Source organism: Venustampulla echinocandica (assembly GCF_003357145.1).
Source record: "Venustampulla echinocandica strain BP 5553 chromosome Unknown scaffold_4, whole genome shotgun sequence".
NCBI lineage: Eukaryota > Fungi > Ascomycota > Leotiomycetes > Helotiales > Pleuroascaceae > Venustampulla > Venustampulla echinocandica.
In genome coordinates, this window is record NW_022474209.1 from 535,782 (window position 1) to 558,946 (window position 23,165).

The 23,165-nt window shown below is 48.2% G+C and overlaps 6 protein-coding genes across 6 annotated transcripts; 4 read left to right on the top strand and 2 right to left on the bottom strand.

Annotated features, from left to right (window-relative positions):
* Positions 1-997: 997 nt before the first annotated feature.
* On the bottom strand, positions 998-1,942 carry BP5553_06471 (uncharacterized protein; the record flags this gene model as incomplete). Its single annotated transcript, XM_032015094.1, has 1 exon — positions 998-1,942. One exon carries the CDS (start codon positions 1,940-1,942, stop codon positions 998-1,000), a length of 945 nt encoding a protein of 314 aa, XP_031868515.1.
* Positions 1,943-7,035: 5,093 nt separating this feature from the next.
* On the top strand, positions 7,036-8,022 carry BP5553_06472 (uncharacterized protein; the record flags this gene model as incomplete). The annotated part of the gene is made up of 1 exon (XM_032015095.1): positions 7,036-8,022. One exon carries the CDS (start codon positions 7,036-7,038, stop codon positions 8,020-8,022), a length of 987 nt encoding a protein of 328 aa, XP_031868516.1.
* An 843-nt stretch (positions 8,023-8,865) lies between these two features.
* BP5553_06473 (uncharacterized protein) lies at positions 8,866-12,850 on the top strand (the record flags this gene model as incomplete). Its single annotated transcript, XM_032015096.1, has 4 exons — positions 8,866-9,036; positions 9,117-12,094; positions 12,141-12,503; positions 12,556-12,850. The coding sequence occupies 4 exons, from the start codon at positions 8,866-8,868 to the stop codon at positions 12,848-12,850; spliced, it is 3,807 nt and encodes a 1,268-aa protein (XP_031868517.1).
* A 1,103-nt stretch (positions 12,851-13,953) lies between these two features.
* Positions 13,954-15,856, top strand: BP5553_06474 (uncharacterized protein; the record flags this gene model as incomplete). Its single annotated transcript, XM_032015097.1, has 5 exons — positions 13,954-14,111; positions 14,220-14,969; positions 15,016-15,369; positions 15,416-15,723; positions 15,774-15,856. The coding sequence occupies 5 exons, from the start codon at positions 13,954-13,956 to the stop codon at positions 15,854-15,856; spliced, it is 1,653 nt and encodes a 550-aa protein (XP_031868518.1).
* Positions 15,857-16,746: 890 nt separating this feature from the next.
* BP5553_06475 (uncharacterized protein) lies at positions 16,747-18,253 on the bottom strand (the record flags this gene model as incomplete). Its single annotated transcript, XM_032015098.1, has 2 exons — positions 16,747-17,277; positions 17,327-18,253. 2 exons carry the CDS (start codon positions 18,251-18,253, stop codon positions 16,747-16,749), a joined length of 1,458 nt encoding a protein of 485 aa, XP_031868519.1.
* Positions 18,254-19,803: 1,550 nt separating this feature from the next.
* On the top strand, positions 19,804-23,118 carry BP5553_06476 (uncharacterized protein; the record flags this gene model as incomplete). Its single annotated transcript, XM_032015099.1, has 1 exon — positions 19,804-23,118. One exon carries the CDS (start codon positions 19,804-19,806, stop codon positions 23,116-23,118), a length of 3,315 nt encoding a protein of 1,104 aa, XP_031868520.1.
* Positions 23,119-23,165: the final 47 nt, after the last annotated feature.

The following is a 23,165-nucleotide window of genomic DNA, read 5'->3' on the forward strand; positions in this document are numbered from 1 at the left end:
GGAAGAAGGCATAATAAGTGATTTTGTTCACGGCCTACGCGGCCCAGTGGCTCTCTTCCGGGTCCTCTCCTAGCCTCCGCAGCTGCAATCCCGTGGCTACGATGATAATCATGGCCTATTCATTCGTCGTAGCCATGTATTTTCCCTTAGATGATCCTCTTAATGATGTATCCCCTGTACTTCTGGGAACAGAGTTCCAATGGGGATCTTTGATTGGTAGCGCTAACAAACACGAATACGAAAGTTGTATTAGTAAGGCTCTTCGAGAACAAAACCCGAATACGAAAGCAATACTGTTATCACTGAAAAGTACGGTGTGCAGACTCCGAGGCACTTGTCTCGGCCTCTATCCCCTGGAGGTTGCGTTCATGGCTGAGCAAACTTCGAATTCTTTCATGTCTTCTCGAGGAACCACTTTACACGGAACAGAAACCGGTTTTGGCAACAAACATAAACATTGCGTTTCATGCTTCGTCTGCTTGTCTGTCACGAAGTGATGTGGAAATATTTTGCACAAGGCAGCTAAACCCTGGCTTTCTGGAAAACAAGTCTATGATAAGGTATTTAAGTTACCCTCAGAACGAAGGGTTCCTCGATTGATAACTTCTATTTTTATATCCTCCATCAATAAACAGAACTTAGGCCAAAAGAATCGGCGACTGTACTACTAGTCGCTGTGGTATATAACTAGCGCCTACCATATCTCTGCAGATACGCAAGAAGTAAAATAGCCTCCGAGAGATAAAAAGCACTTGGCGCCAGATATATATTAACCGTTGGTATATAGCATTCGCGTTCCTCCCAATCCCGATTCCTTCCCAAAAAAAAACAGATCGTGTCTCCATAATTACAGCACTTGTAATAGATGGTGTATATTAGAAGCCATCAAACCACAAGCCGGTACTCCCAGAACTCCTCGATCAATCCCAATACCGACATCATATCGCGTCTCGTGTCGATCACATAGATGGTACAAATAAGGTCATATATGTCATAATTATTCCCTGGGTTGCAGAGATTGCGATTGCGACTGCGATTGCGGAGAAAAACCGCTCAACAGGCCTCCTACATCCTGTAATGAGAGCCTTGTCGGTTGACGCTCAGGTTTGGCTGGGCTTGCCGACCCACGCCGACCCCCCTGAGGTTGCTGTTGCATTGTCTGAAGCTCGTAGCTTCGGGGTTGCTGTGGAGTTCGTTCCTTTCTTGGACTGAGAAATCCACCTAGGTCATATAGCAACGCTGCGGAACCCCTGCGGGCCGGCGTGGGTGAAAGCCCATGCTCATGTTGTGGAAGTTGAATTGAACTCTCGCCATCTGTGTCTGTAATCCTGTCGGAGCTGGTGGTTCGGGGCTGATCATCGTCCAATAACCCGCCGACGTCGAAGAACGAAACCTTCTGCGGTGAGTGTACGGGCGAAATTTCATCTGGACCGAGTCCACCGTGGGCCATCTTCATCAGGACGATTTCATCGCTTGCTTCACTTCGTCCGGCGCCATGAAATTGCCAATCCTTCATGTCTCTACTCTTGTGTGCCTTTACAGGTACATTTCCCGCTGTGGCCATTGGAGCAGGACGAGGTGCCGGCCTCGCACTTCTTAATTCAGGATCCACGCCTAAACCTAAATCTCGGACAAGGTCTTCGTCGCTCCCCCAATGGCGCATCGCTGGACCCCTTCTACTCGGCATCCTCTCGATGCTGTCGCTAATGGACCCGAGCTTCCATCTCTGCTTCTTTACGCCTTTATCGCGAATAAAGGACCCAAGCACCAGGGCGTTGGCAACAGCGGTCGCAAATAAAATCTCCACAGAGGCCATCAGAGAGCGATATTGCTGGCTGCCATGACGATCGATGATGTGGGGAAGTCGATACATTGTCGTTCCTGCGGGTAAAAGCGACCCCCCAAACAGGAGCACCAGCTGAACCTTCCTCGTAACCGACATCCTGGATAGTATAATGATGGGGATTGGGAAAAGCACCAGGAGGAAGTCGGTAATGACGTTGGCAATCCCCATGGTGAGTAGTTGGGCGAAACCTTGTCGGCATCTTGGTCCTGGATCAGGCACGACCTGCCAGTAGTGTGTGAATGGTTGGCACTCGGCAAGGTCGACAATCACGACAACAATGAATGTTCCTAGTAGAAACCACCGTATAGACACTAGCACCCGTTCGTAGGCATCTCGCCAGATGCTCGATATGAGGCGCTTGAAGAACTCGCTGATCGTTAGTTTGAGCATCCATAGCCTAGGAGGAACTGTCAGTGTTTGTTTGTTTGAATGGCTTGACCGAGTTAAGTTTGGGGTAACGCACGTTGCCGCGTAGAATATTCTCGAAACCAATACTAATCTACTCCCGATTTCTCTTCGGCGAATGGCCTCTGCAGTGAGGCCGTCCGTAATGACGTTGTTCGTCCCATAGAGCAGGATTATATGAACCAACGCCATGCGACAAAACAACGGTATTAGGCACGCAAATGCTAGCCAATCTTCCTTGAATAATCTTTCCGTCCGAATGTATCGCCCACATATGCGAAATATTATCACGACCGCCGCAAAAATTGTGCACCACCAACACACTAACAGAGTAGGCTTATCATCGTGGAAGGGTCGGGCGGGCGGCGGCGACGAGTAGATGCTCATGATGAGCTGCTGGACCTGAACGGCCACGCCCGCCTACCTCCGTAGAGGGGACGAGCGGGGAAGTTGGCGGGATTCGCAATGGAGATGTGGTGTTTTTGGGGGGGGGGGGGTTGGGTAGGTTTAACCATTAGTAAGGTGATTTGGAATTGAGCGCATAGTGCGCAGGACTCCTGGACGAGAGGAGACGGTGTCGTTGCGTCGCTCTCATGAACTGTGGCATGACAGGACTCGAGGACTCGAAAAGTTGGATCGTTCGCGCGGTCGCACCAACCTTATGACGCCGAAGTGCTGGATTCGATTGCTGTAGCGAGTGTACTCGGGATTTAAAAGAACCGATAGTAATCGCTGTGGCGTTTCGAGTGAGACAACAACGGGATCCTCAACGTGCCGGGCTCGACAATGGATCCGTTTCAATTTGTCTCTACGCCGCGATGCGGAGGATAAGTCTGGAGGAGGATGCTGTCGCGAGAAAGGAGGCTGGTGAGGATGAAGGGAAGGGGGCGAGGAGTACGTAGTTGGAGGCGGAGGTGGAGAAAGCGGAGTGAGCCCCAATAAATAAGACGGTGAGCATCTCATGGGGGATGAGAGCTGGAATTCGGGGATTGTGGGAGCTGGCTCGAGTGGTGGACGAGCTGCGGCACACACGCACTGCGACTGCACCAGAAGGCTGGGTGGTTGGTCTGGCTAATAATCATATAAATTGGCGGACAGCGGGGCCCCTAGGGCGGAGTAGCAACCAGGAAAAGAAACATTAGGAAGGCCGTCCGTCAGCCAATATCAGAATCCTTCGGAGTTTTCACAGGCCAACGGTTGCCGTCGTCTAGATAGCACCAGCAAATAGTCCCTCAACCCCGAGTAACAAACCGATTCGAAGATACTGGTTGGCAGTAGGATGGCCGAGACTCGAGAGCTGTACTGTACATATGTACGAGTACCGCGTACTTCGTGCTCGTCCCTATTATTCCATGATCCCAATTTGCTTCGTCGGATTCCAAGGCGCGGCCTAGCAAAATCTCGGGCCTATGCGATAGCGATATGATATCACTAACCCAGGCTAGGGACACGTGCCGGGTTCACGATTCATGCTTGATACTGCAATGAGGAGCTCATTGATGCCTGCTTGAAGGCTTATCCATGTTCCGGCAACTCGTATTTTAGTCGTTCTTCGCTCTTTGGTCTCCTCCTCTGATCCGTCGGTCACATGTATATCGAGAGAGAGCACACGAGTAGTTATCGTGGATTGCCGGGCTAGCGGGAACTGAAGCCTGAAGATTCGCTGCGACGGGCGAAGGACTTGCTGCAACCCTAGGCGCCAGTGCTGTGGCACACACGGCAGATTGCTTTTGAAGACCCTGCTACCACGCGGTGGCCATCAGCTGTGATACGCCGCCAACCTTTCCATTGGAGATGGGTGGGAACGTGGGGATTGCGGCGTTGTGCCCAGTGCCCATGGAACTTTGGAAGCTTGTGATAGAACGGTGAAAGGCAACGATCCGCAGGCAATTACCCTGCAATATGATGGCAGCCCTGCCGCCAATAGTCATAGCGGCCAGACTTGCGAAGTTAATAAGTTGCGAGGTGGACGAAACATCGAAGGATGAGGGATTTCCGATCTGGGGTTCAATAATGTGGCTTTGCCCTGCGGAAAGTTTCAGCGCTATTCTCGTTGCGTCGTACGTACTTGGTACTGTACAGAGAGTGGCACTTGTGCTGACGGCCAAGTGCTCGTACACGGCAACACTTGACCTTTGGACGACACGTTTGCGTAACCAACGTGCAGTACATACATAAATACATAGATAAGGTCTTACCGCGTCTCACATATACATGTATCCTATACTACCCACGGCGTTTTCTCTATCCGGGTCCACGATATCGCGACATCGGAGGAATGATTGGCGATGTTCGATTCTTGGTACTTGGTACTTGGAACCCGCGATTCCCCTTCTGCGACGTGCAGCCCACAACGCAGATCGGATGATCGCACCGACAGACTGCCTGGCGCGTAGAAGGTTCTCGAATCCTTTCTGCTGGCAGCTGCCCAAGCTGAGGCTATATCATCGGTTTATATGGCCCGCGCCTGCCGCATAATACCCAGTCCTGGAAGTTCCAGTGGCGCGGCTGCGATATTGCGTCGTTCCTGGTTTCGTTTGCCTTGGGATTATCCAAATTATGTCGAGGCAAAGGTACTCGGTACCGGATACGATATGAATATGATAAGTACGAAGTATGCGCTGCTGGCCATGAACAGGAGTGAGTGCCCATCACTATGAATAGATAGTAATAACGCTATGGTAAGTACGAAAGCACATGTACCTACATAGGGATATGGTGCAAATGTGCTAGGACGTGCTCGAATTATATTCCCGATACCCAACCAACTCAGGTAAATCCCACATATCCTTGGCAAGGCGTTCCCTCCTCACCCCTTTTTCCCGCGCCGCTTATAGTTTCAACTTTGGGCGACGGTTACCCTTCTGCCTGAGCTCAAGCTTTTTACTTCCGTATCGCATAACAGTAGTGGCCACACAGAAAAGTTCTCCTTAGTAGTACGAATTAGCCAACTTCTACATTTACTTCTATATTTACTTCTAACTCGTATTGGACTACTCTTCCACCTTGGCACCACTTGGGGGGTACTCACTTCTGCCTCTTTTAGCTTCCCGTGTTTGGAATACGTTTTCTACGAGTGCTTTCTTTTGGCTTGAAAACTCTTTCCCTGGTACAGCCAGCCGTTGCCAGGTTTCCGCACTCGTGTCTCCCTAATATAGATTTATTTCCGCAGTGTCAAGATGACTATGAGGCTGACATTGAGTGACATAGTTGCGGAGTATTGCTAGTCCTATTGCAATTACTTGGCTAGGCTGGCCGGCACCAGGTATCCTATTGCTACGAAGTAATAGCCAAGCTCCATGAGAAATACAATGCCGGTATCCACAGACGGTCTCTAAGCGCTGTCGCTATGAACACAACCCACATCCGAGTTCGTTTAAGGGATCCAAGCGGGCTCGCCCTTCCTTGCCCCGTCTCATCGACCTGAACGTCATATTTTTGCAATAAGGGCATCCTTCATCCGTCTTCCCGTCTAGCTTCTATTGATAGGAATGAGGCGATGGTTACATATTGAAGTGCATCGTTCTTGAACGTACTGGTTATCGTACTGCGGTTGGTCTGTACGTGGATAGAATGCTTAAGATGATTGCCATTGATTAACTATTTAGTAGAACCAGCATAACATTAGCAAACCTGAAGATACGAGTGAGATAAAGTTAAGACATGGTTAAGAATTTCGTGCATTCAAGCCGAAATTTCTATATATCTTTGCTCGCTTTCGCTGGTGCTAAGTAGGTCTGTGAGCTATGAGCCCGAAGCCTAGCATTGGCTTGATGAAATCTTCCACAGCTTTGATATTTCTCCCACACTGAGAGAGAGATTGTAGGATTTTTAAAGAGTTTGTTCAGATCAATCCATGCTGACGCAATCAAGTTGTGCTCGGGAAACATCTTAACCAGGAAGCAGGATTTGACGACTAGTGCCTCTGAAATCTAGTATACACTACTCACAACATACTTTTTAAAGGTTATTTGAACCCCACAAAGGAGTTACACGGGTACCTTAAATGCTATTTGTAAGTCTTCTAGTAGTGTCGGAGTCTCTTAACAGTAGATACAATATAACATCAGCCATAATGGTAGTGTCATTATTTCCGAATATATAAACAAAAGTTTGTACTGTGAGGGTATGAGGGTGGAGGTCAGATTTAGGAGTCTGAAGCACTGTCAGTAGCGATTCAGATATCCATGGCTATGGTAGTCCCTTACAGCCAGGTACGTGGCCCGCCCAGGGATTGCCATTGTTCTCCCTTATGTTCCGAATCTCTTTGAGCTAAGTGGCCTACGTCGGGAGCAATTCAGCCCAGTCACCAGGCCCAAACCCATCGCATCTTTTTGACCACCCGCTATTCCCTATAACAGCAGCTGATATGCAAATTGAACAATTCATTTGTAATATGGCGTTTGTCTTCTAGTTTTATCCCGAGTGTAGTACAGAATTTACTCAAGGTCAATGAATGGGTGTTGGTTTCAAGGTTCTTTGTCACCATTGTTTTCACATATCATGTTACTCTCTTGTTCTATTTAAATCCCAGTTGGCCACTTTGCCCCACACATATTTCCACAATTACATAGTCTATCCTCTCAAGAAATAAGAAATATGGATATTGTTCCATGGGAAAACGCTAGATTTGGCGAGGTGCCGTACTTCAATTTCGACGGTAGGATACTGCCAAATATCGAAGCTATTGAATTAGTTGCGCGGAAGAATATCGGCTTGGACAATGAAGCACGCTGCGAAGTCGAGCTGTATACAGAAGGAAGTTCCCACAGACTTTACAAAATATGCACGTACTTTGGCTCTTTCTCATGAGAGTATCCCTACACAAAGATCCTTATCTCAAGACCGCGAGCCACGTCGCTACGCTCGAGTTCGTTCGGCGTGTGGTGGGGATCTCGGTCCCCAAAGTAATTACGTTTGATACATCGAGCGATAATGAGCTCGGATTCGAATGGATTTTGATGGGGCTCATGCCCGGTAGACCGCTTCATGACTACTGGAAAGAAATTGAATCGCCTGAAAAAATAAAATTGGTCAAACAGCTGGCAATTTTTCAAGCCAAGTTATTCAATCACAGATTTGGAGGCATTGGAAATCTCTATTATGAGACCCCGCACGTTGAGACCAAAGACTCAACCGCCCCACAAGAGTCAGCGCAATCTAGTGAGCCCGCATTTATCTTGGGCAAGATGGTTTCCAAAACTCCCTTCAGATGTCCATGGCCCGAAGTTCCCGCAGGGCCGTTCAAAAATTCACATGACTGGCTGCATTACAGATTGTCATACACTATCAACGCCCAAGAGCGTGAAATAGAAGAATCAATACGCGACGGCGGTAAAGCTTGGATGTTAAAGAGGCGCATGAGTCTTGCAGTGCGGCTTCTAGAATTGTTACCTAGCATTTTCCCTGTAGACGAGACGGAGTCAACCTTTCTCCGCCACGATAATCTCTCTCTGGCTAATATTCAGGTTGATGAATTTGGGGATATCTCAGCCATTACTGATTGGGAGTGCATATCTGCACTGCCGTTATGGCGAGGATGCCTGGAGGCCTGTCTCGACGACACTTGTGACTCTCAATTACGGGTTCTATACGTGGCTGAGACGCAGCGACTTCAACCAGACTGGGAGGAACAGGTGAACAAGCACTGGGTAAAAGCCGACTTCGAAAGGGCAGTACACCATGTAAACGATGGATGCTACTACGAGGTGATACAAGAATGGCTAGATGGTTATGATGACGGGTGGACTTGGAGCTGGAGACAGCAGTGACCTTGTGGTGAGAGGGCGTAGTGATGGTTTCATTTTGGACCACAGGCAGCAATTGAATAATACTGCCGGAAAACGTAAGTAAGACGTGTGACTTTCATAATCAAATATAGTACTTCTTTCCCTTTTCAATGCTTACCCCTGGTGCAATGGTGACTTGGTGAATCTAATCGGTATTCCCGAGGAAGTTGCGGCACGGTCAAACTCCCACGTAGCACGCTATAAAAACACATAATCAAGATCTTTACCAATGGCACAGCAGGTGACACTAACACCTAGAAAGATTTGACCTTGTCCTCTAATATACAACCTTAAGCGAGTCTCCCCCCTTTTTAGCTTAATCTGGAAGAATACATTGAAGTTAGAACCATTTTATAATTGGGTATCAGAGAGAATTTATTATTGCCTCGCCTTAAAGCTTACTAAATATTGGACATCCACTTGTATTAAATATAACCGATTGTGTATCCTAAAAAAACGACAGTGGGAGGTTTTGTAGTAGTGGATGGTGGTGATGGCTAAATGGGTGGAGAAAGGGGTTCTGCTGACGAATGCCTGAATAATGAGGAGGGGGTATTTTGTTGCATACCGCACCTTAAGCATAACGTCGTTAAGCTTTTTTGTCGGCTAATTTTCGGATAACGTTATTCTCGGGCGGATTAACTTAACTCCGAAAACGCGGTTGTGGGACGAGACAATGAACATCAACATAAGGCTACCTAGGTAGACATCGATATCGCAGCAGCAAACACTTGATATATATTCCGTAAGCTGGAGGGCATGATGTTGATGCTGGCCTGATCTTTGGCAGTAGTAACTTGTCATCTTGACTCTATCCCCCCCACCATGGACGCCCCCGAGGATGACCGCGATGTGCTACTCCAAAGGTCCTCAGCAGAGCTTCTCGCAGATCTTGAATCCTCCCTGAAGCCGTTCCTCTGGAAGACCACCGTTTCCGGAAAGGTCCAGATCAGGAGGGGGGTGCGGATAAGGGAGACAAACAGGCTTGTTGATCTGGTACCAATAATCCCCATTTACTCCCAAACACACAATGGATTATCTCCACGACCTCTTTCTATTGCTAACCTCTGAGATAGCTCGAGCGATTCCAGGAACTGCCTCAACTCCTCGATCCACACCTCGACAAAATAATCCCCAGCCTGTCCGAAGCATTCCTTACATATCTGCGATGGGCCTCACGACCAAAGCATGCGCCTGCCATTTCTGCCCCGCCGCTGATGTCCCTTTCGAGTGCTATATGCAAGCTCTTATATGCTTTTTGCAAAATCCGCGGTGAAAAGGTAATTGTCCGATTCTTGAGTACCGAGACAAGATACTTGGAGTTGTTGCTCTCTGCCGTGGAAAGTGGCAATCCAGTCGAGGAGGAACCTGCTCAGGCATCGGGAACATGGTCGTGGGAGGAACGATATATTGCACTTCTCTGGTTGTCGCAGCTTCTTCTGGCTCCGTTCGACCTTGCATCCATCTCGTCATCTGATAATATTGATGAAGATTTAACGAGGATTCCTGGATTCATCTGGCCAGGTAATGTCCCCGGCGTGGCTTTACGAGTTATCCCGTTGGCAATTCGCTACCTCTCTTCGGCCGGGAAGGAGAGAGATGCGGCGAAAACTCTCCTTGTGCGTGTTGCTATGCGTCGTGATATGCAAGAACTTGGCCTTCTGCAATCCTTGGTCAGCTGGGCCATTTCTCGTTTTCAGGCTGCCCCCGATGTAGTGAAACCAGCGCATTACTACATTGGCCTTCTCTCATTCCTTGCTGGCGTTCTGGTTTCATCCGCCGGCTCCACCGCCATGTATAATTATCTCGGAGACATCTTTCATCTTGTACAGCAAATATCCGCCGAAGGAAGTCCTGTATTCAGAAGTATTCATGACTCTGCAGTGGCTCGAAAGACTACTATCAAGATTTATCGCGCTATTACCACTCTTGACCTTCGAAGTAACCCGGACATGGCGGCTATGGAGCGGGTAGAGTCCACTATTGGTATTCTCATAGAATACCTCTCGGACCTAGCAACCCCTGTTAGACTAGCTGCAAGCAAAGCTTTGAGTATAATAATATTGAAGCTAGATCCTGACATGGCCAACGAGGTGGTCGAAGCAATTGTTGGCAATCTCGAAAGAGGAGTGTCATGGCCGGACACGGGCAGGCAGGCTAATAAGGGGAATCACACAGCATTTGATTTATCCAATGCTAATGCACTTGAATGGCATGGGCTTATTCTAACATTGTCTCATCTTTTGTATCGTCGCTCGTTGCCTGCCAGTAGACTCTCACCGATATTACCTTATCTTGCCATTGGTCTCTCGTTCGAGCAGCGGTCTACCTTGGGAGCGTCCCTAGGCACTAGTGTACGGGATGCAGCATGTTTCGGAATTTGGGCCCTTGCGCGAAGGTACACAACAGCTGAGTTGGGTTCTGTCACTATCAAAACTGCATCTCTCAGTGGCTCATTTACTGTCAATTCTTTGCAGCGGAATCCTATTTTAGACAGCCCTGCGCTGCAAGGCCTTGCCACTGAGCTCGTCGTCTCAGCCTGTTTGGATTCCGCTGGGAATATCCGACGAGGAGCGTCCGCTGCCCTTCAGGAGCTTGTCGGGAGGCATCCGGATATGATCATACAAGGTATCCAGCTTGTTCAGGTGGTTGACTACCACGCAATTGCGCTTCGTTCGAGAGCAGTCCAGCAAGTTGCCGTCCAGGCAGCCCAGCTCTCTGAGCTCTATTTCAATGGCATTCTATTTTGTTTGCTTGGATGGCGTGGTGTGAGAGATAACGATCCTTCTGTCCGGCGTATGATTGCCGCTGCATGTGGAAGTATCGTGTGGGGCAATCTGCAGCTAGATGATCTGGGGGCTATTCCATATGAGGAGCTTCAGCGTATCATCTCATATCTTGCAGCGCGGCTTGAACGTTTACCTCTACGAGAAATCGACGAAGCACATGGACTACTGCTCTGCCTGTCATCTACCATTACGGGGCTGCACCCATATCTGCATGCCCCGAATATGAAATCGGCAGTCCAACACGGCCATAGGGATTTCGAAGGCTTAGTTAAAGCCTTAATTTCCCAAGTACACTCCATCTTCGATAGCTGTATGGAAACCCAGAGAAGGAAAGAGTTTTTGGCAGAAGCTGTGGGTCGCCTGATGATTGCAATATATCCTATATTGTGCGCAGATCTCGCTTTCCGCTGGTTTCGAACTCTCAAGGAAGATCCATTAAGAGCACCAAAACCAGCTGTTATTTCAGACCGGTCGCTACCTTTGCCAGAGAATTGTGATACCATGGACATGGATAAGACCGTCACGCAACTACTTCGCACTCCGGTGTTGACCAATGGTGCCCTGGATCTCGACCCAATTGTTTTCCTAAGCTCTATGCAGTCTGTTTCTGAGGCTGGATTTTCCTTAGATGACCGGATCATCTCTACGATGAAGAATTTATTGAACGCATTCTTAGAATTCAAACGAAAAGAGACCATTGATGCTGTTTCTGAAGCTGCTGCCAATTTCACGTTCTTACTAGACAGGAACGACAGGTCATCAATTATCCTTGAATGGATTCAAGCTGCTACAGCGAAAGCGGAATCTGGTCGTAGCGGAGTGGGCAAGGCATATTTGCATACCCTGTTTAAGACCTTTCCTTTGGCCATAGACTGTTCACCGAATTCATCGGGCCTGCAAAAAGAAATCCTTGAACACATTCAATGGCGATGGGACTTGGGCCATCATATTGAAACCCGAACCACAATTCTGGCATGCCTGGCGAGGAGCGCTGCACTTCTGACCCATGCGCACCGCTTTTTAAATATCATTACCGACGGTCTTGACGATTATACCACTGACAATCGTGGTGATATTGGCTCCCTCGTGCGCATTGAAGCTTTGGGAGCAGTAGGAGCTCTGGCTAGGGCGTTCGACCTTTTTGAGGATGCCAACTTTGAGAAGTTCCGTTGTCTGTTTGGTAGACTTTTGAGGCTTGGAACTGAGAAACTGGACAAAGTTCGAGCTGAAGCACAAGTATCCATAACTTATACACTACGGAATAGGTTTGTTAACAACACACCAAGATGAATTCCAGCTAACGTATCATAGGGAGCGTGACACGTTCAAATCAATGCCACCCACCTCCCAGCAGTACTTTCGCTACCTCTTGGAATTACCAAAGCACTCATGGGCACAATATACTGCGCGATATGATGAGCTATGGCTGATTGACTTGCTTGAAGGCTACGTTCTATCGGCGGATACTGGGTCTCAGGACCTTGTGCGTACTAGCCGTGCTGCGCTTGTCCAATTCTGCGATGAGCAAAGTCCGCTAGGAAATGCAGAAACCGTTTGTACTGCCTTGTTCCAAGTCCTGAAGAACAATATATCAAACGATAGAGTCCTTGTTCCTACACTGGAAGTCATTAGCTTCCTCTTCGATATGGATATTATTCAAAAGACTCCACTGAAGTAGGTACCAGTTACACTTAATCAGAATATCTTGATGCTAACAAACCACCAGATGGCGATCACTGTACGCCCTTACCCAGAAAGCTCATTTCAAAACATCCAACGTTCGGAAACTCGAAGCTGCTGTTAAGGTGTACGGGGGTTTGATGGAAGTCTATCCTGAAGCTGTTCAGAAGTTGTCGAGCATGCTCCTCCACCCATTTCCAAGAATTAGGAACCTTGTGGCTGAAGAGTTGTTTGTTGGGAAAGGTGTGGGAAAGAAAGTCAACTGGACCAAAGCTTCGAAGGGAGATCTGGTCAAATTGCAGAAGGAGCTGGGAATGGATGCGCCTGCAGCACGGTCGTGAATTGTATGCTGAGGTACCCGGATACTGATTCCAACAATTCTACGGGGTTTGAGATACCCGCAGCGCACACTTTAATGATTCATTGTGCATGACCAGAACCTAAAAAGAAGAGCCATTAAAAATGAAACACTGGTACCTCAATCAGCCTGGGATCAGGGAGAACATTTTGTTTTCATCGCTTTGTCAAACTCCCGTTTTGCCGAGGCTGCTGATTCTATGATTCCAGTTTCATTCATGCTCGTCAGCCGAAGTCCAAGTTATGCAAACCCCTATACGACCGTGCCGTTCTGGAGCTGACCGCCTCGCGCTTCTTTGCTTTCTTATCTAGGCGCTTGAAGCGAGCAGCACTCGAGTCTATGCGCGGAATAGCCGTGTGCTTACGCCCATTGCGTAATATCTAGAAAAGGCCGCCAGCTCCGAAAAAGCTGCGCCACACATCCCAGAAATATTCGGTATTAGGGACCCGACAACCTGTCTCCTGGCGCCCAGCGTCTATCTGAATTGTGGCCATGCCCATCGGGAACTCCCATACCCGAGATGGGGGATTTCACTAATCAACATGGCGCCTCTTTAGCCGCCCCCAGGTGAGATTTACCAGCCTCTGGCGTCTTGATTCGTCAGAGGATGCGTTGTACAATTCTTTTAGCCCCTTTTTTGCTTACCACTTGTCTCACTCTCCCCCGCCACAGTTATCATGGTCAATTCTCACGTAACATAGCCAGCCGCGGGAAGATCTCTTGGCCACAGGGAAGATCTCTTGGCCACATTATTTGTTACCTAAGTCTACCATGCTTACTAGTGGTCGACTTTTATAGTTCTGTATTGAATATTTGGTGACGGGCTTCGACACAGTTAGCAAGGGGCATCTTCAGCCCTGTGAGCCTGGGGCTATAAGTCCAATCGGGATGCCTCTGCCGGGTCCAGGCATTCGCTTTGGGCTGACTAGTATCTTTGGTGCAGTTAAGGGCTGACTGATTCCACTAATGCTGGCGTGCTCGTGGCTCCCGGTCAATTGGTCCCATTACGGGTAGGTATATACTTCTTACATGCGCTCCATTGAATAGTGAAACCAAATTAACATTTCAACAATTCATTTTGTGACTATGGGTCCCGCCAATGTCGACCTTCAACCACCCAAGGCGATTGGGACACATACCGAAGGCACCGATGCGCCCATACGAGCACTTCAAGTGTGCTCGCACTGCAAGAGTATCAAAAAGGGTTGTGATAAAAAGCTGCCAAGGTGTAGCCAATGCATCAAGTGAGTGGCTGGTTCTTGACATCTGTGCCATTGATTATTTGTCTCGGCAAATTCGAAGCGGCGATGGTCCCATATATTTTCTTCGAATATCATCTAACCTATGGATAGACGACGTGCAGTGTGTCGATACAGCGAACCTTCTTCACCACGGCGATATGGCGATGAGATCGTGGTGGCAGTCCCTGCTATAGAACCCAGTGGCTCTTCGACTTCTTGGACGTCAATCCCAAAACCTATACCGACAAGATCGAATCCTTGTATCCAATTGTCGATGCTATTGATGAACTCGATATCAGATGTAATGCAACCCAAGGGCTCTAGTCTCCCTATCTCGACGGATGCTGTTTTCCACTCCCAAGTCTGCAACATCATTCGAGCGGATGGCCAGTACGTTGAGGACATCGTCACGAAGTATTTTAATGGAGTTCATGGGTGGCTTCCGATCATTTCGAAGACGCGATTTTATGATATGTTTCGATCATCACAAACCGCACCTATGGCAGACTTCTCGATTCTCCTGCTCGCCATGCGGCTGATAATTCAACATCCCTCTCCGGATCCTGATGATGATCGGGATCGCGAGATACTCTATCTCGCAACCAAGACACTTTTGGCACAGGCGCAAAGCTTCACCCCGTCATCATTACGTCTTATCCAGGCGGGAATCATCGTCGCTCACTATGAGCAAGCAAATGGCATGGTTGACGCTGGGTATGTAACTATTGGCACATGTGCAAGAATGGCAATTGCGATTGGTATGCAAAATCCGAAGTGTTCAGAAGCGCCGCTTGGTAGTGACTCCTGGACTCATGACGAGGAAGTTCTTTCCACATGGTGGGGGCTCGTGATATGCGATAGGTAAGTTCCTTGCCGTGGATTTAATTTCTCCCACTAATATTCGCAGTATAATTGCATCCAACCCTCGAATGGCCGGCCGTCCTTTAGCATGGCGCCCTATTCGTCATAACGATTATTTGCCTTTGGAAGCTGATGAGCTAGTTTCCCATGCTACTAAGCTGATGAACCTAGAACCCCGCTATTTTGTGTCATCGACTCTACCTCGCATAGGCATGTTCGGTGGTGAAGCCCAGGCGATATACTTGCTACAGAAGGTTAGACTTGCGATTAATGAGCGACAAGTAAATGCGGAGACTCTAATGACCCTCGGCCGTGAACTGCAAAACCTCTTGACTGCCAATATGAATCAGCCGACTGGACGGTGGTGTCATTACAGTCCTGCTACGAAGATTTTGATTGTGTATGTGGTTATAGCCTTGCAGGTTGCACATACTGACATCTAATAGGGCTATGTACACATTGAACCGGGCTGCGTCCAATGCGACTGATATCGACCACCGGTCAGATTGTGTAGGAGCAATCAGGGTCACTCTCGACACTATTACTAGAATGGTCATCGACATTGCACACGCTTTCAACAAGGAATGCCATACGTTTGACATCGAAACATTCCCTCCATCCGTTGCAGACATCGTACAGTGTGCCCAGGAGCATATTTTAATGTGCCAGGACTTTGGAAATGAGCAGTGGATCCAGGACTTTGAAGCATTGAGAAAAATGCTGCAATATTTTAATAAGCGGTGGACTCTTGCAGGTAATTCAGCGCAACTATATCACTTTAAAGTTCGTACTAAAGTTTGTTAGGTCAAGAGCTTTGTCTTTTAGACAATGCCGTCGAGAGCACGATGCAAAAACGGCAACAAGCTGCATTTAGTAGATGCACTTGAAGTTTCACTAGCTCTATGCTATAGATGATTTCGCCTCAATAGCATAATTTAGAAAAGCATCATCCCTACCCCCCAGCTTATACTGGGCCCAGTTGTACGGCCATGCTTTACTAGTTTTATAATTCAGTATCACATCTACTAGATTTTATATCTCGGCACTACGAATCGATCAGACTATTGATCCATGTTACATTTCCAGAACCTCCCGAGAGATTCCTATAATATCTTGTATCAAGGCACGACCAGAGCTACAGTCCATACGTTGATGATCATATTGTTCCTTATTGGGATGTGTGCTCTGGATAATATTGGTTGCGCTGGGAGCATGCTTTCCGCGACGAAGCCCCTTTTGCTGGTTGAGGGTTATTTTTCATGGCGGCGAGTATTGTCTAGCACAGCCTAAGATCGGCCCTGGCCCGTGGTACACATATTTTCCAAATACAATATAGTCATCCTCTAAGCGACCATTAGGCATATAGAAGGGGTTGGATTGGTGTGGACGTCAGTAGCACAATAATCTTTGCCGGGAGCAGAAATTAAAACTTTATGTTACCATTCCAGTTTTTGGTTCGACGGTCGAAAATATAGAAATCTTTTGTTGCCAAGTTCTACCAAATTCTGGATGCTTCTAGTAGGAGACCTTGGACAGCTGTGGAGATTTCAGAGCTGTCTCTTGCAATCCTGGAGGGGCCATGACCGCTTCTGAGACCAACAACAGCGACTCCAATGGATGGTTGGGAACAAGTTCAGTATATTGGAATTCTTCATTCACGTTGCGCAAGATCATGACAAGAAAAGGCCAACTTCAATACCGGGCGGGTGTGATAGTTGATGAATGTACAACTTCTCAGCGATAAGGTAGAGGTGGAAACTTTTAACATTATCCAAAATCAATCAGGCCACACGTGCTCTTCGCAAGCATGTTCTTCCACCCACTTCTTTATTCTAGTCACCATCCAACCAGATCTCCAAATCACGTTACCATCACTACTTGGGGCCTTGTAGTTTCCTAGAGAAAAAGACATCCTCAATTTACAAGTGTTGTCGTAATGCAGGTACTGAAAACACCCCTCATGCTCGCTACACGCTTTCCCGCAGTGTTCGAAGGAGGTATATGGGTGTGTTTTTTCGCCTTCACTCCTTCCTCCTAATCCGTTGGTGCTGGGGTATTCGTTCTTCCTCCTTAGGCCCCCATTATCAATTCTTGATGTTTCCTCATATTCCATAGGTCCGGCGCTAACATCAAAATCGGGATTATCTGAATCATCGGGTTGTCCATGTATATCGACCTTGTCGTCTTCCTTTACTTCTGGATCATCCACTTTGGTATATGTTGTATCGTCCGATAGGTTATCCCAATTATTAAGATGTTCCCTCAAGTAAGGTTCAACGAAGTGGTGGTATAAGCTGGCATATGTAACCTACGACATTGGTTAGCTTCGTGAAAGCTACTAGTGACTTCAAACATACAGGTAGCTTTGACTGGAATCTCTCCCTCTGCCTTTCAAACCTCCAAACATTATTGATTTCATGCGACCGCATATGATGTACTGTCACCACGGGCTCACACCATCGATTATTAGGGCCAAAAGGGAGACTCGATGGTTTATATCCACACAAATATGGATCACCAGCCGTGACATGTATACCTTTCTCCAGCAATGCCATGGCAAGCGCGAAATCCCCATAGTAAAATTCATGTTGTATTCTGAAATCCCAACTGGCAGCGAGACCTTGAGGCTGCTCAGGGCCAACAAGTAGATCCATTGCCGCATTGGAGAGCACGTATCCAGTGCCGCCATGGGCAAATTCTCTATCTCCTACGTACGCTGGTGATCCTAGATAAGTAGGTTTCTCGTGATCGAGTGTCTTCAACCACCTCACGAGATTATCCCAGAACATGTAGGTGTCCGTCTCCATAAAAACATACCATTTCGCGTCAGGTCGCAGCTCGAAAGTCTCCTCGACCATATGGATAAACTTGTATTTGTCCAACCTCCACCCATCACGGTCATTCTCCTTGCTATCTTCTTCCTTCAACAATTCGATATCCCGCCCAGTAGCTTGATATTGCTTGATCGCACGATATATATCAAAGTCAGGATTGTCTGACTGGACGGCTTGGTTAACATTTCTGAGAGCATCGTGGATAATGAACGACCCGATCGAACCTTGATGATCAGAAAAGAAAACAATGTCACGGTCGGTGAAATAGCGGAGTGTAGTAGCAACCTGAGTTGTGAGTTTGGCGATTTCTTGGGCACCCGTTTTGAAGACTACGAGGATGCCTTCTTCCCGTAGTTTAGTTACCGTTTCTTGCTCAGGAGTCGGTTGTTTTGGAGTTAAAGGATAGGTATTTGATTCGGTAACTGGGAGAGGTTTGTCTGGCCATGGCATTTTTGGAGGGGGATATGGGCGATATGGTGGAATACAACGTGGTGGTGCAGAATAGTAGACGTATATGAGAAATAGAATAATAAACGGAATAAGTGCACCTGGAGGCACGAGTGCCCTCCGTAAGAGGTGAAAGAACATTTCAATACCGGACGGAACTTAGAACAAGAATTAATTGGAACAAAAAGTAACGCCATCAGGAAGCTGCGGCGGTGTTGAGGTGGATAGGAAAGCTGAAAAATGGAATCTACTACCATCAAGGTGACGCTGAAGATTCGGGACCTGTTCTGGGCCACGGTCCTAAGTTCAAGCACTAGAGTTATGGGAAGCTTTCAAGTTTAACATTACACTCGGTCGCTGGACTTTAGCTGGCCTGAATTGGTTTAAAGGACGCCCAGCGGGTTCTCGGTGCTCCATGGCGCCACTTAATTGAAATACAACATGGATCGAGCTTGGGCTCGTCGCGCGCTAGAACAGAGACCGCTTTGTGGTCCCAAATAAGCGTTGTAGGGACATTGCAAAAGTTAATATGCCGAATGGAAATATAAGTAAAGGAAGAACTGCAATTAGCTGCACTCGCGATGTATGCCACTGGGCTTGAACTACTTGGTCCATGCTTTTGCTAGGCAGTTTTAGAGAGCAGTACTATTTTACACAAACTACTTTTAGGTATCCTAGAGACCTTACACCTTCAAATCAGCGTATCTACTCTCCTCCTACTTTGCGTGCATCATTATGTTTCTGTTTCATTTGCGTACCAAAACACACTCGAGAAGGTGGTCACCCGAAACGAAGCACTGATAGCATGGGGAAACTGAGAGATTTTGGGTGACGAGCAAGATTTTGATATCTCTTGAATCCAGAGCATATGGCTTTGAGCAAAGCCCATGACACTGTCTTCGGTCTTCTGCCTCTCATATCTGTTGGTGTTTGCAGAGTATCAGCCAATGACCCCGGTGACAACAAACGGAGTTACCCAAGGCTTGCAGAATCGTGCCACAGGATATCTTTCGTCCGGCGGGCTGGCGAGCTGCTATGCTGGTTGCCAAATGATATTTACCTTATATTTGTTGTCGTATATGATAGGAATACTTGGAGAAATCGCAAATCAATGTCGACGCTGGTCTCATCCCCTATATGAAATATTTATTTATAGGGGGCGCCAAGATCCTGCGGCTGCCCGCCCCGCGCTCCGCCACCACCACCTAATAAGGTAATGTACCTAGGTACCATATCGTCAATACTCATATATCGCGGCGGGGAGTCACAACCGAAGTCAACAAATTACAAACGGTCTGACACAACATCCTCATGTACGCTGGCAAGGTACATAAGAAGGCAAGAGCGGGGTATAAGGCAAGCTGAAGCTGCACTGCTTTACGTCCAAATTCACCCGCTGCCGTGATCAGTTCTTCCTGCTTTCTCTCATCACGTTTGGAATAGACAGGACAAACAACCTTCACAAGTTCACAACCATATCATCGTGACTGTTTTATTGTGCCAACAACACGAAATCAACCACACGAGGAAGTTCATTCTTCCTCCTGTCCATCATGGCTGGACCTTCAGAGGTGTACGATCTCATCATCCTCGTGGATGCCACAGCTTCCATGGGTAGCTACTTGACTTCACTGCAAACCTCCCTCCCACAAATCATATCAATATCAGCTCTGACTGGCTCCTTCTCACGCATCGGCCTCCTTGCCTACCGGGACTACTGCGACAGTAACTTGATCGAATGGTCGGGATGGATGCCTCAAGATGCAGTGTGGGATGATAAGCCATCCGTGGATTTGCTTGCGGCCGCCAAGACTCTCTCAGCAACTGGTGGTGGAGACTATCCAGAGGCAACTAAAACCGGCCTGGCGAAAGCCTACGAAGTCATGAGAGAAGATGCAACGACAGTGATTTTACTCTATACCGATGCCCCTCCACACACCGTAGCTGGCAGTGGCTCGGTAAACCATAGGTCAGAACAGCGAGCCCTCGAGCAACCAGACTCGTATGGTGGGTTTGGTCCGTTGTTTGCGGATTGGGTTAGGGGCGCTAGGACGATGGCCTTGAAGGAAGGGAAGAAGCGAGCACAGGTATTCTCACTCCTGGAACCGTCTATGTCCCGAGATGATGGCACTTATTATACATTCCTTTCGACTGTAACTGGCGGCGCCTGCTTCTATCTCGACAAAGCTCAGCCAAAGGATATATCCAAGGTAACTGTGGACCTTTTATTGGCATGGATGGGAGTAGAAAAAGAAGGTGCTGCAGTTACACCAGTCGCTGCATGGGGAGTGAGGTTCAAAAATGCCAGTGCGTTGGAGAATGTAACAAAGGAGTCGGCAAAGGAGGCAGAACCTGGGAGCCGGCCTTCGAAGGGCAGTGAAGAGCTACCCTTGAACTCTGCATGCCTGAAAGAATTCCTGCCCAAGAGAGAGATCCCAGTCCAGGATTTTGCCCTGCGGTACAATTCGGATAATTCCTACAAGGCTCTAGTTGCTAGTCAACTACAGAAGATCATTGATCAAGATGTCTCCGCTATCTCATTGAACCCGGTATTCGGCAGCCTTTGGCGAGCAGTTTGCAATGATAGGTCTAACGACAACCGTGAGGGGCTGATCTCCTCCTTCGGCCTTCAGGTTGATCGTATAAAGGACGCTGCCTTGAAAGAGATGATGACGGGCTGGCTTGCGGAGTCTTACGATTACTCTGCGGATGTTGCAGAAGCAATTGGTTTAGTTCCTGAATATGAGCAATTCCCGTGTGTGTATCTGGACCCGACTCATGCTTTTACCCACACCCACGACAATGATGACGGCCAGGAGGAAGAAGATAACCGCCCAATTACTGAATTTACACGCGGTGAGCTCCTCGAGATCAGCCGTTCATGTGATTACCGGATCCTCAGACGCCTTGGGAGGGTCCTAACACGATTAACCTTTGTCAACACCCGCGAGGAGCTTCCTGCACATATTGCCAATGCTGAAGATACGGTCACACGGATCCCAATGGCGCTTGCCTCCAAAGAGTTCGGCCACAAGTTCTGGAGGATATTGTTACATATCGTCGTCCCCGGAACTATGCTGTCTGCTCGCCCAGCAGCTCTGCTTGCTGCCCTCACTATACGATTGGGGATTCAGCCTCTGTCCAAAGCTGCTGGCGCTGAAATGCTGATGTGGCGGGATAAGTGGAACAATATCGAGGTCCCTGAAACATGGAATGTGAGCTGCCTGTCCTTGCTGCTGGACGCTGATCGGGCATACAGTGATAGGCATCAAGGTGAAAAGTCTGAAATCGCCAAAACAAATCGCAAGGGGCTATTGCGAGAAACCGATAAGAAGCTATTTGATCGTCTTGTCTCGTACAAGATGCTAGAACTAAATCTACAGACATCACTCGTTGCTAAAGTTGGATGGAGGCCTGAGAAGACTCCTATACCAATTGGGCCTGTTGTTGTTTGCAAATCATGCCAATACCCAAGGTCCGTCACCATTATGGGTCCAAAAGGCAAATGCGGCAATTGCATAGCGACCGATTTCCCAACCCCAGAGGAACGGCAGGCATGGATTGAACATCGTGTGACTAAGGATGACAATGAGGCGACAGAGGCAATATGGGTTGAATGCCGCGTTCGAACGTGCCGAGCCCAATACGTTGTGTATCACCCTGAGGCGTTGAATGTCACTCCAAAGTGCCATTATTGCCGTCAACAGTCAACCACGGCAGGCGCAAAGACAAAACACGACTCGACTCCTTATCTCGAGTGCGACCAATGTCTGAACCGTGTCATATTTCCCAAGGAGTATCGTTCTCACAGCAGCTCTCGATTTAAGTGTGTCGCCTGTTCAAATGATCGCAGCTCTGTCATTGACGTCGAAACCAACGCAAACGAGCTTTCGAAAGAAAATGGCACGAACTGGCTACTTGAAAACAAGAAGGATAAAATGAATGAGCCACTCGGTGGCCGCTCTCTCTTCCGTCAGTTAACTGAAGCTGGAATAGAAGATTTTTGCGAGAGAGTTATTCTATTTCCCAGCCCTGACAAGCAAAATGTCGTCCTGGACGGGAAGACCATCCAGAACTATCCCGACTTGGTCAAACAGTTGGAATCATGGGTTTCTCGGAGGCGTACGGAATCCGGGACCTGTTCCCTGTGCTTCTCAGACCTTCGAAAAGCTGATTTGAATTCTGCATGCGGTAGACGTGGTTGCGACCAAAAAGTATGTCGGGCCTGCCTATGTGCGTGGTATGGTCTCAATGGCGCTGGCCGTATCATCAACATTGCCGCTCTAAGCTGTCCATTCTGTAGGCGTGCCCCAACAGCGAAGACACTGCATGGATATGGCATGGGAATACATGCTGTTGGAGACCTGGGACAGGCAGTGCGTAACGCTGGACAGTGGGTTTATGCTTGGTGTATGGACTGTGCCAGGGCGAAGCAGTACCTGGAACGTGTATGTGCTGCGGGCGCTCCCACAGAGCTTAGTAACTTTGTCTGTGACCCCTGCGGGCAGATTCGCGAGGAAGCTTCCCGGCGAGAGACGGAGGCTCTACAGGCAGAGATGGCGAGAATGGAGGTCGAGGGCCGCAGGCTCAATTATGAGAGGCGTGTTGAAGTTGAAGCAGCCATGGAGCGATCAAGGCTTGAGAGCTTGATGATAAAGAAGGTCGGGCAATTCAAGTGCTGCCCAGGTTGCACGGTCTTGACCGAAAAGTCATACGGATGTGGACATATGGATTGTCCTTGTGGGACAACCTGGTGTTGGTTTTGCGGCGAGAAGAGCACTCAGACTGATATTTACAGGCACATGGACAAGCAACATAATGGATGGTTTGCTGGTGATGATGAGGACGATGAGGGCGACGATGAGTAATGATGAGTATGTACGATGGTGGGTACCAGCAAGAAGTTTGTGCGAAA